Source organism: Octopus bimaculoides, chromosome 13 (assembly GCF_046866305.1).
Source record: "Octopus bimaculoides isolate indiv1 chromosome 13, ASM4686630v1, whole genome shotgun sequence".
Taxonomy (NCBI): Eukaryota; Metazoa; Mollusca; class Cephalopoda; order Octopoda; family Octopodidae; genus Octopus; species Octopus bimaculoides.
In genome coordinates this window covers 56,412,077-56,430,297 of record NC_142940.1, presented here as the reverse complement: position 1 = coordinate 56,430,297, position 18,221 = coordinate 56,412,077, and the positions used below count along the sequence as shown (strand labels likewise).

Here is an 18,221-nt window from a genome sequence, read left to right as displayed (position 1 = left end):
CACTTGTACCTCGATTCAGGTATGAAGAGGTACAAGATTTCTTATGGCCTGTCGTGTCTTTTAGTTAAGGTGTAGGCACCACAGGGATTTGTCCTGGGGCACTCTTGCAACGTCACTGTTCCTGCCTCAAACGTAAGATCTAAACTCTTTTCCTAGGAGCATACGAATTTATTTTTCCAGAAAATTTATATCTGATATCAAATCGTAGTTTTTTTAGGATTCTTTTTTTTTTTCAGTATTTTTACATATTTGAGTACATTAAGTACATTAAAGTTGGTTTTATACTCTCCAGTCAACGACTGGCTGTATTCAGCTATCCAGCATTATTTAAGCGAGAACTATTTTTACTCATAAGAGAAAAGACTTTTTTTTTTTTTTCTAATTTGGAAAGATAGATAAATAAGCAGGCTGACTAGTTGGATGGATGGATGCAGAGAGGGAGAGAGAGAGGGAGGAAGAAGAGAGAGAGGGAGGAAGAAGAGAGAGGGGGGGGGGGAGAAGAAAGATAAATAAATAATCACACAAATAAACAGCGAAAAAAGCGGCGAGAGGAAAACAGGGCAAAACAGAGATGCAAGCAGGGCAAAGCAGAGAGGAAAACAGGGCAAAACAGAGAGGAAAGAAACTGTAGGAAAGAAACTGTAGGAAAGAAAGAATGCGGAAGCCGAGGGGAAGTGTTGGAAATGTATTTCCACGATCAGCTATTTATTTCATAAATTAATAATGTTAATGACAATAATAACGTAATGGTTGTAAACCGGTACAGTTTATAAAATGAAACGCTGATAGACGAAAACGAGATAAAAATATAGTTTTCTTTCGTTTAAGAGGTACAAAAATATCTTTTATCGACATATTTATAGCTGCTTTTCCTGCGCTGCCTTCAGGCTAAAGTTGGAATTGGCATGAGAAAGAATTCAGCCAGTTCTGTCTGAATTGAAGCGAGCCTCATATAGAAATCTCATGACGAGCTCAGTTTAAGGCCGGTTGAAGCAATTTCGCTTTACTTAAACTATCAGTGCTCTGAAGAAAGGATCGAAGGTCACAACTTCCAACACTCCCCTTTAAAAAACGGGACTATGTGTCTAAGAAGCTAATATATAATATTCTTAAAAGACGCTCGCTGAGTTGGGTCTTAATTATTGTTTCAAGTGCCTGTCAGAGCTGTTTAATTTTACACAGATCATTAATGCCCTTGAGAAAGACGTAAACATCACTGAATCCGATTGCCCCATCTTTTTAAATTGTCAGTATTTCATTTAGTAAAAAGTGGGGAAAAAATAAATAAAAAAATTCAAGTGGAAAGAGCAGACGTAAGATAAGGTGCTCGGACGAGAACAGAGCTAGCCTCGTTTGCTTTAGTCTCGTACTTTTTATTGATTTATTTTAGTTTCGCACAAGCTCAGCGTTTATTCGCGTGATAACTCCGACATGGCGACAACCAGCCAACGCCAGCAGAAGAAACGGTGCAGACATAGGATAGCAGCTTTTAATTTCCTCACGAACATCTCGTTAGATGGCACGCATAGGGATACTAAATATGCTATGTTCAACTATAATAAGAAAACTTCCGAAAAGCAAGAAGAGAGCAAAGAAAACAGTGGCCGTTATGATGCACCATCGCGGTCTACCACGGCGACGACGACAGCGTCAGATCGAAAACAGCGATCACAAAACTATTTATCTTCCAACTTAGATGAGCAAACTAATTGCGCTTACAGTAGAAATATTAGAAATAGTAGCCCAGTTAAATCTATCAATACGGCCGAATTGGACGGTCATAGGGCTGAAATGGGCGAAGGACTTCACCGTTTTAACTCTGTCGGTTTCCATAAACAACAGAGTCTGTGTGAAACTAGCCAGCGCGATGGCACTTGCACTTCTGCTGTACAAGCTGCATCCAGTGAAAAGGAATTTCTAAGGAACATCACACCGACCAAACGATGGAGGTGAGAAGAGATTATTTTCTGTTATATTTTCCTATCTTCCTTTTAACTTATCCTTTTTATCTTCCCACTTTCATTACCGATTGACACCCCCACACTCCCGTGTTGAAATTACTTATCAGCACTGTAGCCTCGCCGAAGACAAGAGTTTTTGGATTTTCTGATGCAAATTTCTTTGCAGGCCTTACTCAATTGGAGTTCGACTTCGGAGAGTAAAAGCATATTTTTTTCCTTTCCTTATTTTGTGTGCAGGAATATGAAGAATACACTGAGAGCGACAAATAGCGGTCGTCACAACCATTTCATGTTTTTATTTTTTATATAGATGTATTCATTTATATTTACTCTGTGTTTACATTGTATTATTTTTCTCTTTCTCTTTCTCTTTTTTCCTTATAATCTGTGTGTGTGTGTGTGTATTATGTGTATATGTAACCACCTCCGTCTTTCTCTCCAGCACTGATTATACCACTACACACTTTATCTCGCTGTGAGCTCTGGAGCTACCTGTACTTTACCATACGCACTATCTCTGTGTATGTGTGTTTGTGTATGCATAAACTCGCATATAATACACACGCCTATTTAGCTGCACACTTATATACACGTGTATAAATATATATATACCACACACACACACACACACACACACACACACACACATATATATATATATATATATGTAATGTTCATGAACAGACATTTACACGTATGTTTACTATATAGATAGATACATGCAGGATGAAAGAAAACGATACGCTATTTAAAAAATAGTATTTCTTTATTGTCATCATTGCAATTTTCAGGTTAACTTTTTTATTCATTCTTCCATGGTCCATAAAATAAATGCCAATGCAATTCTAGTGAGATTTCATCGACTATTCCTCACTCCTCCCCACCAATTTTGTTGCCTTGTGCCTATGTTTAAAAAGTATTGTTGTTGATGTTGTTAGTTTAAATATGACAGAGGGAGTTGTCAACAACGTTGGTCTGTGGACGCCCCTCAAATGTAGAGAGGCAGGGGTAATGCGAGGTTATGATATATATAGAGAGAGAATGGGGAGGCTGTCCTGTGTAATGTAAGAAGAGGGAGATTGTTTGCGTGTCTGTCAATAATATAGAAGATATATGGGTGTGTATGGTAGAAGTGAGGGGTATATGTGTAGTCGAGATACAGGGAGGTAGGGAGTGTGTGTCCATATGTATGCATGTGTGGAGAAGAAATATAGACGCGTGATAGAGACAGATGCATGTTTCTGCAAAAGACATGTATTTATAGGAATAGGGATGTGTGCGTTTGTATGCATAAAAGTGGTTTATGTTGTGGTCCTTGCATGTCTTTAGCGAAGTGTACTTTTTCGCAAGCATTCGGATCAGGCCTTCAGTTTGAGATTATCTCCCGCCTTCCCTTTCTCCAACTGTATATATGGCCTTGGAGAGGACTGTGGGTACTGTTCTCCTGCTCACTAAGCAAGAAAGGATAGGAGAATGTAAGAGATGGTGTGTGTATGAAAAGTGTGCTGAATTATCTTTTAGATATTGTGGTACGAATTCTTTGACATGCGAAAGCAACTGAATTCTATGTTGAATTATATTACTTGCGAAGTTCTGAAGCAACAACAATAGCTACAGCAACATTAATAATCAAGCAACCATTACTATAGTGTATCGCTGCCAGACCACATTTCCATATTTTCCTTCTGTCATCAAACGCATCTTCTATGTCTGCTGTGTGATGTGATCAGTTGTGAAACTTACGTTAGGATGAAATCATCGAGTTGGTTGTATCAGGTGACTTATTAGTGACGATGATTGTACGGGTGATGCGCACTGTTTAGGGTGCTGCAAGTGTGTGTGGTGGTGTGTTACGTATGTGTATGTGGTGTCTGTTTAGTGTATATATGTTGGATAGGGCGTTTGTATGTGTGTATATCTCAGTGTTGTTGATAACCATTTTTTAAAGTTAGTGTGGAATTTTGTATGTGCACTTCTGTATGCATTTGTTTATATTTGCGCATATGCCCCTGTATTTTGTAGGTGTGGACGCACCAGCTGCTGTTGTATGTGTCTATGTATGTAAATACGTCTGTGTATAATCAGGCATATATTTGGATATATACCCACTGCAATAAGCTTATACGTGATCTGGTGTGTGAATGGTGATGTCTGTGTGCATAATTGTGTACAAGTATTGTGTGTGTGTGTCACTATTCTCCATACATTTTTAGAAACACTAATCACTCTTGGTCTTACTGAGTGAAATGGACTTCACTGAAGAGGTCTGCTGCGAATGAAATGTGTCTGTTGCCTTTATCAGTTCAATTTAAGGATATCTACACCTCTACCTTACCTATGATTTCCAAATATTTCAGTCAACTGATCTCCCTGGAGTTATTTCCCTTACTTGTTCTTTAGATTAAAAAAAAAAACTTTTCTAGACTGTTTCTCTGCTAATTGCAGTCAACTGACGTTTTTTTTTTTTTTTTTTAATGAGACTACAGTATTTGTATTTAATGTGTAGAATGCACCAAAGAGAGTTTCCTTCAGCCATTTATAATCAGCATCACTACATTCTCGACATTTGTCTCTGTCTGTCTATCTATCTTTCATACTTGCTTACAACTATCACATGATGTCATGCTAAGGAACAGTCACACACACACACACACACACACACACACACACACACACATACTGATTACCCTTGGGTTTGTTAGCTGAATAGAGTGTTGCTTTGCTTAGAAAGTCTGGTAGAATCGCATTTTGTCCACTGCTCTCACCAGTGAGATTTAAAAGCCAAATCTACTCACATCCACATTAACTCCATTGTCAAGAAATTTCAATCAACCAATCTTGTTGGAGTTATTTCCCTTGTTTATTGTTCTTGGATTTTAAACACCTCAAGAGGAAGTTTATGTCCACTAATCACAGGGATAATTTCAAATAATCTAAGTTTTTCAACTCAGTGTATTACATATGTCGCAGCCTACTATAGACGTATGTGATGGGAGTGTGTGGTTTGTGTGTGTACATACACTTGAGCAACTCTCACATCCAAGCCTTTACGCTCACCCCCACATCATAAAATATATTGTGTATGAGTGTTGCACACCCTTACTGGTTATTTTCTAATTAAAAGAGTAAAAGATGTTGTGACGTTTATGCCTTCCTTGTGGCATTTCTCATGTAACTTCCCCCCCTCTCTTTCTCTCTCTCTCTCTTTCTCTCTCTCTCCTCTCTGCTCCCCTCCCCTGAGCAACATATCTGGCATTATCATCCAAGCTACCAAAGATGAGATGCATTCTCCACTGCATGTCTCCATTTAATTTTTAATCAATTTACATTTCGAAGTTTTCTCTCTTGCCCCTCTTAATGAGAATTGTCTTAACACAGGTGACTTTACTCATTGCGAGTGTAATTTCATTAGATTAAAAATTCTCTTTGACTCACTACATTGTTTTGTATGTGTGTATGTATGTGTTAGCCTACACTGTGTAGATAGTGTGTTCTCCAACTTAAATCTACATGAGTACTTATAAAAACCGCCTCCAATCAGGATTGAATCACTCCTCGACCTGAAAACAACAATAGTAACAATAAGATATTGTGACGGTGATTATTTTTTTTTTTAACTTTTACCTCAGCCAAAATATAGGAGTGTATGTGTTCTTTCTCTTTTGGACTGGGTATGTGTGTATTGTGTATGTATGTACAGGTCTACGATTATGTGTGTATTTCAATGCTTCTCTGTATGTGTATGTATAAACGTGTGTGTATGTGTGTGTGTGTGTGTATATATATATATATATATATATACACACACACATACATGTGAGTATGTTTATTTAGATATATGTATTTATTTGCTGTATATGGGTGTCAGTGTGTGTGCATGTGTACGTGCATGTGCTTACATAGATGCACATAGGTGTTGTGTATGGGTTCGTGAGTACTTACTTATGCACACACACACACAGACACACACAGCAGACAGTCAGTTTGAAGGGACATCACCAGTGAAACCTGGGTATGACTCATAGCTCCAGTCTTTGTACTTCTGTCATTTTGACTCATCCCAATAAAATTTTCTTTTACTATTTTCTCTGTATGTTTACACAGATATGAATCTCTACACATTATGTATGCGTGTATGTCAAATGTTTCTTTACACACAATGACTAGGCACACGGCCTTATGGGATGTTGTGGAGCAGATACTTTTCACAAGGTATTAATGACAACAGTGAAGAGCAATGATTCCACACACACACACACACACGCGCACACATAAATATATACATACAAACATACATATATATTAAAATAGAATAGGGCGAAACATTGTGAGATATTAAATTAGATAAGCTCGTAAGATAAAGAGCCAAAATAATGCGAGATAAATTACAAAGTGAACTGCCAAAAGAAAACAGGAAGACTTGCATTGTTTTGGCCATATCAGTAGAGGGAGGTAGCTTAGTGCTTAGAATGTAGGACTTGTGATCGTAAAATTGTGGTTTCAAATCCTGGACTAAGCAACACGTATTCTTGAACAAAACACTTCATTTAGCTGGCAAAAATGAGTAATCCTGTGACAGACAGGTGGGGAATATGCATGCCATGGAAATTGGGGAACCAGCCCTATGAGTCTATATAATAAATTATAAATTTGAAAGCACTTTAATTGAACATATTGAAATGATGTGATGTATAGTATTCAAGTGTACTCTTCCGTGTTTGCATGGGTTTCACAGAATCTGCTGAGACAGTCATTCTACAGCTGGATGCCCTTTCTGTTGCAAACCTCACCTGTTTCCCCAGTAAGGTATCATCTTTCCATGACCTGACACGTTTCACTGAAGAGCTTGGCCTTCACTACTTTGTCCTACATCATTCCTAGTCGCCCTCTTCCACAGATTCCACCCACTGTAAACAATCTGTACCTCTTTATACAGCTGCCCTCATCTATATGCATTTCATGCCCATACCAACACGATCTTCTTTCTTGTACACTACATCTGATTTTTCGTATGCCAAGTTTTTCTCTCAACACATCTGTACTTTGTCATTCATTGCAAACTGACACTGCATATGCTGGGATGCATACTTGCTTCATTTCTTTCCAGTCTTTGCAAGTCTTCTTCATTCAGGGCCCATGTCTCACTACCATTTAGTGCTGCAGTTTGTATCATATAGTGTGTCTTTCACTCTGAGAGAGAAACCTTTTTGTTGCCAGCAGAAGTAGTAGCTCTCTGAACTTCCTCCAGCTTGTTCTTACACTGGCTACTATACTTTCAGAACATCCTCTTCCACTGCTAATTAGGTCACCTAGATAACAGACACTATCTAATACCTCTAAAGGTCCTCCAGGGCATTTCAGAATATAAAAATAGTATCAAATATATATAGATATCCGTGTATGTGCATGTATGTATGTGTATGTATAGATGTGTGTGTATTTATATATGTGTGTATAAATAAAATCTATGCACACACACACACACACACACACACACACACATACAGTATATACAGTATATACTCAGCAAAGTTGTAATTGATAAAATTCTTTTTTTTTTCACTTCTTCTCATTTATTTACTCTTTCTTCTCACTTTATCTTATTTTTCTTTAAATGTTCATCTTCTATTCCACGATTTCATGTCTTTACTTATTGCATCTTCTATTTATTTCTTTTTCTTCTATGTTGCTTTTTTTTTTTTTTTTTTTTTTTTTTTTTCTTGGCTGTCTATTTTCATCTTTCTTCCTTATTATAACTTTCGTCCTTTCATTCCTTCTTTTCATTGAGATCTATGTCTGCTAATGAAAGTCATAGTTCTGTGTAACTCCTCCAATATTGTAAACAAGTTTGTTGAGATATTCAGCTGGCACTTAACATCAATAGAATATGCTGTTAAGATCTTTCGCAGTTCAAATGACTGACTACCGGTAATTAGTCAATCCTTAATTACTTACAGCAGTGACAACTCTTCTTGTCTCAATATTCTTCATATAAATTTGCTGTGAAAACACACAAACACTTCTTAACACTGGTGCAAAACATGGTAATTGAATTAGAGCTACAGAAGTTTATATTGTGCATATGTGTTATAACAACTACCTATGAACCATGTGTACATTCTATTAAAGAGCCTCTACTTGACCTGCTATAAACAGCAGGGAAATTTCTATCAAATCACACATTGTAGTCTAAAAGGACATGTATTGGATGAAGTTGTGAGAAAGGATCTACAGATGTTGGGACTCACAGAGGGGACTGAGATTCCTGGCTGTTTACTTTGGTGGTTGCCCTTGCATACAGGCTTGTCTTCTGCGACTCCCTCCAACTGAGCATCCCTAATCTCATAGGTGCTGGTGCCATATAAAAAAAACAGACATGGAGCCTGAACAGCACTTCGGCGGGTCAGCTCCTGTCAAACCATCCACCCCATGCCAGCATGGAAAACAGACACTAAATGATGATGATGGTCATGTAGACATCAATATATTAAGATTGAATAAAAGACAGAATGGTTACAGTTGGAACGTCTTTGAACTGTGATTAAACAGCAAAGACAACTGGTGACCACGTATATATATATATATATACACACATACACACATTTTTCTGAAAAATGTAGGATGTGACTAATCCTTATATATCCCAATTACAATATCTAGATTATGATGTTGAATTTCTCAGTTCAATCCCAGCTGCTATTATCTTTGACATAGAATATTCTGTGATTTATGTAAATAGGTACTGGTAGTATGCCATAGTTGATTAGCAAAAAGAGGACAGGAGGAATACAAATGTTTGTTTGTCTCAAGACAGGTTGAGTTCTGACAGGGTATGATGGTGGGAAGTGACTTTTTATTTCAGAGAAGTATATGAAAGGTGTTTATTATTTTGATTATATACACTCCCACAGATAAAATTGGTGTTGTGACTTGGTTGAGGAAAATAGTAGAATTGGTTCCCCCAAAGAGAAACAAACTTATTTATTATTAGAACAATTATTTTTTGCTTTTTTTTTTTCAAAGTTTATTACTAGAACAGTGTTTTGGATACCAGAACTGTGTCATGCAGAATACAACATGTAGTGAACACATGTAGAGCTTTCTCTTTGACCCGAGCAAAGAATCAAGGTTTCTTGCCTATTAGAGCATGATTTCCATCCATACAAATAGACCTTGTTAAATCTCCTGGATAATTCAGAGTGATCAGAGAAAAATTGAATCATCTCAAACACATCAGCTGTTTTGGTTGTTATATCAGGTTGATTACAGAACAAAAAAAACACTTGATGTTCTTTTTATAAACATGACTTCCAAATATGAGTAATTGACTGTTGTTTGAAACATCAGTTGATTCGTTGAGCTGCTTGCTGATTTTGTTTTCACTTGATGTATTTAATGATTCTTACTAATTCTGCAAAATTCTAATCTCACCCACTCATCAATTTTCTTTTTCATCCCTCCACACTCATATCACAGAGTGTGGAGGAGGTCGGGGTGTTGAGATGGCTATTTTTTAAGTAGGATGAGAAATTAGTTTAGTTTACATGTTTGTCTTCAGTATATTATTGAATCAAATGAGCTAGCAAGGGGGCAACTATATAATTGCTTAACTTGTTTAGTATTCCCTAATATCAGTTTTATATATATATATATATATATATATATATATATATATATATCTATAATTTTTGAAATGGGGGAACCACAGTATACCTTGACATACAGCTTAAAATAAATGCAAATCTCTCCAAAGACTCGAAGATCTTTTAAGGTACTGAGTTTCAGTGTTATGATATTAAACAGATGGGGCAAATGTGCTGCTGGATAAGAAGACATCTGTAACTGGAGTAAGATTCTCTATTTCTTACAGTTAGCTCAACTGAGTCACATAGAATGAAAAATTAAGGCAATAATTATGGTAGACTTGAACTCCTAACTTCTAAGCTGATTTCATAACCATTTTACAGCTAAGTTGATTTCCTAGCCATAGGTGAGGTTATAACACATTTCATTGAAGATCATCTCAGGCTAATAGTAATAGATATCTCCAGCCAGTAATTGACTTGCTAGGAATAGCTGCCAAGTCTTCCTCAAATTTCAAACCTCTGTCTTAACTAGGGAAAGCAAACTTCTGCCTTAATTGGATAATATAATTCCTGTCATAGCCCTTAAAAAATGGGTATTCGCAGCTGGAATACTATTGATCATAAGTTTAGATAATCGAAGTTTAGACTTGGGTCTAAATATTGATAAACTCTAACCAGGTTGAAGTATGGCATTTGAAATGTTTAAGTTGTCTAGAATACCACTGCAACATATGAACACTCCTTCCTGGTGTGCACAATCCCAATTGTAGTTGTATCACTTTATTTGTAGTACTTAATCCTGTGCGAAAAGGCACTAATTCCATTCGTTTGAGACATTTTGTTCCAGTGTTAATCTCAGTACATCTGGAAGTTGATTTAGTTGTTTATATCAGTGTGTATATTCGGTGACTGTTTCACTATTTTGCATATTCCTCTGTTATTTCACATATCATTATGAGTGTGCAGAATTGTTAGAGCATCAGATAAAATACCTAGAAGTATTCCTTCCAACTCATTAAGTTCTGAGTTCAAATGCCACCAAGTTCAAGTTTGCCTTTCATTCTTTCAAGGTTGATAAAATAAGTACCAGTTGGATGCCAAGGTTGATGTAATCAACCAGGTACCTTTCTAGCCTTGTGCTTATATGTTGTTGGCACTCCGACGCTTACAACGTTGAGGGTTCCAGTTGATCCGATCAACGGAACAGCCTGCTCGTGAAATTAACGTGCAAGTGGCTGAGCACTCCACAGACACGTGTACCCTTAATGTAGTTCTCGGGGATATTCAGCGTGACAGTGTGACAAGGCTGGCCCTTTGAATTACAGGCACAACAGAAACAGGAAGTAAGAGTAAGAGAAAATTGTGGTGAAAGAGTACAGCAGGGTTCGCCACCATCCCCTGTCGGAGCCTCATGGAGCTTTAGGTGTTTTCGCTCAATAAACACTCACAATGCCCGGACTGGGAATCGAAACCGCTATCCTATGACCGCGAGTCCGCTGCCCTAACCACTGGGCCATTGCGCCTCCACTGTGCCTATAGTAGAAAGAATTATAACACCATTTCACATAACAGGTTCTTTCACATATTCACTATTTCACATTTTACTATACTATTTCAAATTTCCAACACTATTTCCATATTTTCTACACCATTTCACATTTTCCAACACTATTTCATATTTCCTGCATTATTTCTTTAACTACAGTACATACCACCATGTAAACATTTAATATTTGGAAATCAGTGTTTATTTTTACCTTACTACAAAGTCTTATAAAACACCCTCTCTACACCCTGTTTCACCCATATACCTTCTCCTTTTACAAAAGTCGTTCTACTTCAACAATAAATCATTTCAGCCTTCTATAATCACTTTTTTTATTGCAAGTTAGCTTATAGTCTGATAACAAAAACAAATAACAATAAGACTGGTGTGTGTCTAGGTGTGAACACTCATGCTTATAAATGTATATGTTTGTGTATGTTGTGTTACTTGCTGGTGAAGGTTTTTTTTATTTCTTTGTAAGTTTGTAAACAAATATATACATATACATACATGGATGTATATATATATATATATATATATATATATATATATATATATATATATCCATGTATGTATATATATATATACACACACACATGTATTCAACTTTGTTGTTGTTTTCACTTTTTAAACGCAACAAACACAAAACAGCTGACCTTAATTTTAACACTTCAACAACAAACACTGTAACATACTCACACGTGACATATCTATCTTTGTAAATATCATTTATGCTCCCGCTCTCTCGTATATAAATATATATATATATATATATATATATATATATATATATACATATATATATCCCATAGCTGCCACCACCTCTCTATCCCTCACTCTCTCCTTCTCCACCACCATGCCACTGTTGTGCAACTTTAGACACAGTTTGACAGAAGATGCCCAATGTACCCAGTATGGGCTGAACCTTACCAGAAAAAGAGTGACGGTTACCTCCTACTTTTATAGTGGGTCATGTTGCCCTAACAGTTAGGGCTTCAAAACAGCTGTTCTATATTCCAAACACTATATTATAAATGTACTATATCATGTTGTACCGTACTGTATATAGCATACCGTATTTTACTACATTAAACTATTGTATTTATATTTTGCTATATTGTAGTGTACTGCATTATATTGTTATTCACTTCAGCCCTTTGTTCCCTATGAAGCATAGGCGATTGGCCCTATGGAAACCTATATCTTGGCCCTATGCAAACCTACGCCTTGGCCCTATGCAAACCTACATCTTGGCCCTGTGTAAACCTACATATTGGCCCTTTGCAAACCTATATTTTGACCCTATGTAAACTTACTTTTTAACCTCTGGGAAGAGGTGATTCATATTAGCCTGACCTCTATCCTTTGACTTGTCCAGCATAGAGGGCCTATCTGGAGTTTGTGCTCTACAGGTACAGCTCTCAGAGTCATTGAGGCACACTAGCCCCTATACTGCAACAAAGACTGGACTTTGTGGCAGGTATTATACTATACTATAAGTACCGTATTGTATTACACTATATATCATGTTGTAGTGCATTACTAAACTATACTATATTGTGTTATACTGATTATACTGTAACATACTATATCTTTCATTACTCTGTATTGTATGTATTACATTGACATGGGCTCAGGAACTGGGTGCATGGGGTGCAAGTGGACCCTCTAAAATTTTTGGTAGGCAATGAATACGCTTTGAATATCCTCCTGAAAAGTTGGGTTGGCACCCCCTAAGCGAATTTCATTCCCACACTTATGTACATTGAACTATATTACTCTGTACAATAGTATGCTCAAATATACATTATACTCCATTTTATTATTTACACCAGCTGATATCTAGATTATAACTTTTTTATGTTTTATTTCCCCCTTTTTTTTTCTCATATACACAGAGAAAGCTTCACTTAACATTAAATACAGGTGTTTTGTTCACTCTTGCTTGTCTTTTGATACAACTTGCTCTTTTCAATTTATATAAATAAATACATTATATATATATATATATATATATATATATTTATAAATACACGCACACACCCGTATACATTGTGTATATAATGTATATCTTTTCAATCAGATTGTTTATACACACACACACACACACACACACACGAACACACGCATACACACACATATGTATTTGTATATTCGTTTTTATTTTCCTAAGTGCTTTCTCTGGATTGTTGGAAAAGTGCAGTCAACCTTATTATTATCGTCATCATCATGGTCGTTATTACAGCTTAGTGTAATGGTTTGTAAATTCTCTGTAGACTGTCTGTGACCAGGAGATCCCCTCTGTAATTATTATACCTGCATTGGTAAACATTTCATCCAACTTAACATTCTGAGTTCAAATTCCACTCAGGTCAACTTTGCCTTTCATCCCTTTTCAGGTCAATAAAATAAACACCAATTGAGCTCTGGGGGTCAATGTAATTGACTTACTCCTTCCCCTGAACTTACAAGTCTTGTGCCAAAATTTGAAACCATTATCATCCTCATCATCATCATCATCATGGACTGACAACCATAGTTTTGATTCCCTGACTGGGTAGCTTGTTGTGTTCTTGAGGATAACACTTCATTTTTACATTGCTCCAGTCCACTCCCTGAAATGGTCTGTCATTCTGTTCAGGAGAGAATTTATACTGTTATATGCCATGAATGTACTCCAGCCTAATGAGCCTATAGGCCTGTGACAGACCTAAGACTAAGAGTAGCAGTGACCATTTGATCTAAAAGTTAAGTCTCTGAGTTGTGGTTTGGGGATGGTTGATAATATAGCATCAGCAATATATTGGTGTCCAGCCTTCATGTGTTGAAAACAGAGTTTATTGTTTTGCTCTATCTGACCAGGCAACACCTGTACACTTGCCTATGCACACACACATGCAAATATTAGGAAAGTAATGAACACAAAAGAAAACAACACGGGAAGGACAAGGTTGGTTAAAAGTTGTATTGGTTTAACATTTAAAAAGAAAGTAAACAGTGACATGTTTCAGATATTGGTCCTTCATCAGAAGAATGATTGAGAGAAAAAGATAAAGACTAAAGGAGGAAGAAAAAAAGGATTAGGGTTAGGGTTAGGAGCCAGGTGGGAAGGTGGTTCTATAGGAGAGGTAGGAAAGGAGCAAGGAAGGAGTACACACAAAGAGTGTATCCAGGTATTGAAAGTAGTGTAAGGGGAAGGTGTGTGCATGTGTTTTTTCTTGCAGGGGAATGTGTGTAATTATGTAAAGTGTGCAGTTATTGAGTGTGACTGTGTGGGATAGTATAGGTGTGGGAAGTTGGTGTAGTGGTGTAATTGAATTGTGTGAGAAGGCATGGAAATGGGAAGGTGGCAGTAAGAAAGTCGGGAAAGAGGATAGTGGTGTTAATGTTAACACTCATGAAAAAATATATATGTATTAAAGTAATGACAGTAATAAAATGTATATATATAGGTGCAGGAGTGGCTGTGTGGTGAGAACCTTGCTTCCCAACCACATCAGTGACGGACCTGGGTATTGACATGAGTGATGATACCTCTTTCCAAGTGCACATTACCAGGATGGTGACATCATTAAACAAGATGTTTATGCTGATGGATGCTAATTTATGTCAAAACCTGTCTTATGGGCAACCATCAAAGCTGCAGCAGAGGCAGTCCAATCTGCCACTATTAAGGAATTGACAGATTCCATGACTAATAGGGTTTTTGAAGTTATCCATCGAAATGGCGCTCATGTGACTAAATAATTCATTATGTCAATAAATATTACAATATTATTATGGTTCTCTGTTAAATATATACTCAATGTATGCTTAATATGTATCATTACCCTTCATTTTTAAAAATAAAGGTCTAGATGGGATATTTTCATTCAAAAGCTATTAGTGGGGTTCACCCCAAAACTGAAGAATCTGAAATAAAAAAGGAAGGACATTACACAGAATGATGAAAACATAAGAATGGTGTTGTCATTGTGTGCAAACCAGCACACTATCAAAATCAATTCACAGAAAACCGAGACATCCTAAATTTCACTCTTAAGCTATTAGCATGGTTCTGGGTGTGTGTGTATATATATATATATATATATATATATATATATTCAACCATACTGTGTCTATATCTAGAAAACACAAGACCTACTTGCTACAACTGTGTATAAGCTGTATATCCTCTAGTTGGCTTGTTATGGTTGTCTTATTTAATTTCTGTTCGATGTTTTGGCTGTGAACGTTTGTCAGAGAATGGGTTTAACTCAAACATCCATTTCTTCTAACCAATTGTCACTGTAATTCACATTTCTTTATTTCTATCTCCATTTGTACAATTACTTAGACCTGAAGAACCAATTAAACAGCTAGCAAAACCTGCAAACCTGCTGAAATGCAGCTTCAATAAACAGCGTAGGTGATGAGGTTTTTGATGAGGACCAAACAAACTGCTGCACTATGAATTCCTGACTAATCCAAGACTACTTACATTGCTTGTTGTTGGGCATATTCAGTGATCCAACATCAATCAGAAAACTAAATGTTGCTACATAACCATTTTTTTAAAAATCTCATCTCATTACTCTTTGAGCAGATGAAATAATGGTAATTCTTTATCAGGCTCCTAACTTTGAGCAGTAAAAAGAGGTAACTTAAATTTTTACTTTTGGTAGTAAGTGAAGACAATTCAGACCTTACTTTTAATGTAAGCCCTTAATTTTGGCAACAAGGTAAATCGTTATCCCAGTCTATAACATTGCATGCAGAATTAAATTAATAATTGATAACTTTTTAAATAACTAAAACTAATTCTTTTTTAATTTTTAGTTTCTATACAGGTGGCATTTGTAGCCTGTACCTAGCTATATAGTCATCTACACAATGTATCTGTCTATCTAGTTAACATCTATACACTGCATCTGTATACTCATTTAACATCTAAACACTGTGTCTATATATCCAGTCAACATCTGCACACAGTTGGCTTTGTGTCTAATCAACATCTATACATGGTGTTTGTCTATCCAATCAACATTTGCTCTCTGTGACTATCTGTCTTGTCCAATTCTGCTCACTGTCAGAGATCAATACACACACACACACACACACACACACACACACATATCCAATCAACATCTACACACTTTGTCTATATACCTAGATAACACAATACCTGCTCACTACAACTCTGTACACAATATTGTGTTCTCTAGTCAAATCAAGTGTGATATCTCTCTGTCTGACATCTACTCTACATCTTTACCTTGCACACTCTCTGTTTTATGTAGTAAATTATGTACTGTATCTGTAAACTCTATTTTGTTTTATAAACTCTCTATTTTGTACTAAACCCTGTAATCTATTCTAAACTCTGTATGCTGTAGTCTATATTTAACTCTGTATTATGTACTCTGTATGCTGTACTAAACTTTGTGTTCTGTCCTAAACACTGTACTCTGTATTCTGATCTAATCTTGTACTCTGCATTCTGTACTAGACTCTGTACTCTTTTCTAAACTCTGAATTCTGTTCTACTCTTTTATAAACTCTATACTGTATCCTTTTCTAAACTCTGTATTCTGTATGCTGTTCTGTATTGTGTACTCAAATGTATGCTAAGTTAATTCTCAATGTTATGCATGATTTATTAAGAAAAAAAAAATAACCATTTGCATTTTTTGTTATTCTATTTTTATTTGTTGTATTTTGTTTAATTGTGTTTGAAATCTATTTTCAGCTAATTCTAATAGTCCCCCTTCCATCTCTACACAGGCTCCCCCCAACCTAATTACTGTTCTGAGAGAACTACCTCTCTGACACCTGCAAGTAGTTACTGTTTCACTAAACCCTATCACCTATTTGTTTTCAGAAAATATTCCGCACCTACTAAGGTTCTACAGAGCCATTTTCAACATAGAATGAGGTATGCTCTATAACATTTAAGCATAAGAATGGTGAACTAAACAGAAAAACCTCCCCACAAATCTCTCTAACCTGCTCTGCTTGCCTCTATACCCCCTACTCTACTCTGCTATACTCAGCACAACCAAGATCTTATCATGCCATGTTATATTTAATAGAACAATTTATTTGACTAGTCTAATGATTAGTTAATATTTTAACTCAACATATGAGAGAATTTTTTTTTTTTTACATTACGTCAGCATAGAGGAAGCTTACATGTGCATGAATGCATATAAAAATGCACATATACAGAGAAATACATGCAGGCAGTACATGTGCACACATACATACACATGTGCACACATACATTCACATGTGCATGCAGACAGATATATATATATAAATATATATATGCAAATGCATAAATACTTGTGCCAAAACACATGCGCACATTACCACACAGCCCAATCTACTTCAGTTTTACATAACAGTTGTTATTATTGTTTAACCCCGAGTCAGCCCTGATCCACCAGACCTATTATCAAAGATATTCCTGTTATAGACCAGCCCATGTTTTTTTCAGTCAGTTTTTTTTTTTTTCGATATCTACATCATTTAGTGTATAGTGTGGTAGTTACTATTACTAACAATAGTTGTTGATATTCTTTAACCTGTTTCTGCTTAGCAGATATCGTCAAAAAGTAACTGTCCCCTTTTTTAGACAGACATTAACGAATATAGAATTACATTATCCAATGTGTCCTTTTTTTTTTTTTTCTTTTCCAATGTGTCCTCGAAGGCCTGCAATTTCTGAGGTTGGGGTAAGTTGATTACATGGAACCCCTCCCCAAAAGGATGAAAGGCAAAGTGAACCCCTGTGGAATTTGCAATTCTACTCAGTACTATTCTCCATGTAGCATGCTAAAATTGCCATTTCATACATGCCCTGGTAGTTTCACTTTTAAAGGATAAAAACTCCTCTCAGTCAGGAATGACCATTGGATTGCACTTAGAAAGTTTCCCACCGAGGCAGAAGTCCAGCCAAGGTTGTTTATGGAAGACCAGCAACCACCCATGCATACCAGCCTCCCCCTCTCCATGCCAGCGTTGTTATCCAGGGGAAAGACAAAGGCTGATGCAGCTTAGCACCAGGAACTCTGCAACTCATTTCTATGGCTGAATGAACTGGAACAACATGAAATAAAGTGCCTTGCTCAAGAACACAGCACACAG

General features: G+C 36.4%; 1 protein-coding gene across 13 annotated transcripts in view; it reads left to right on the top strand.

Moving 5' to 3' along the window:
• Window positions 1-527: 527 nt before the first annotated feature.
• LOC106881557 (CDK5 and ABL1 enzyme substrate 1) overlaps window positions 528-18,221 on the top strand; it is a 75,291-nt gene continuing 57,597 nt past the window's right edge. For 6 of the 13 annotated variants that reach the window (XM_014931998.3, XM_089362054.1, XM_089362050.1 and 3 more), the window contains exons 1-2: window positions 1,303-1,949; window positions 16,954-17,007. In XM_014931998.3, coding sequence (XP_014787484.1) covers window positions 1,432-1,949; window positions 16,954-17,007 — 572 coding nt within the window. In that variant the 5' untranslated portion in view covers window positions 1,303-1,431. Of the gene's footprint in view, window positions 1,950-16,953; window positions 17,008-18,221 lie in introns of all 13 variants that reach the window. The other 7 variants (XM_089362056.1, XM_014932002.3, XM_052972506.2 and 4 more) reach the window with 4 other exon arrangements.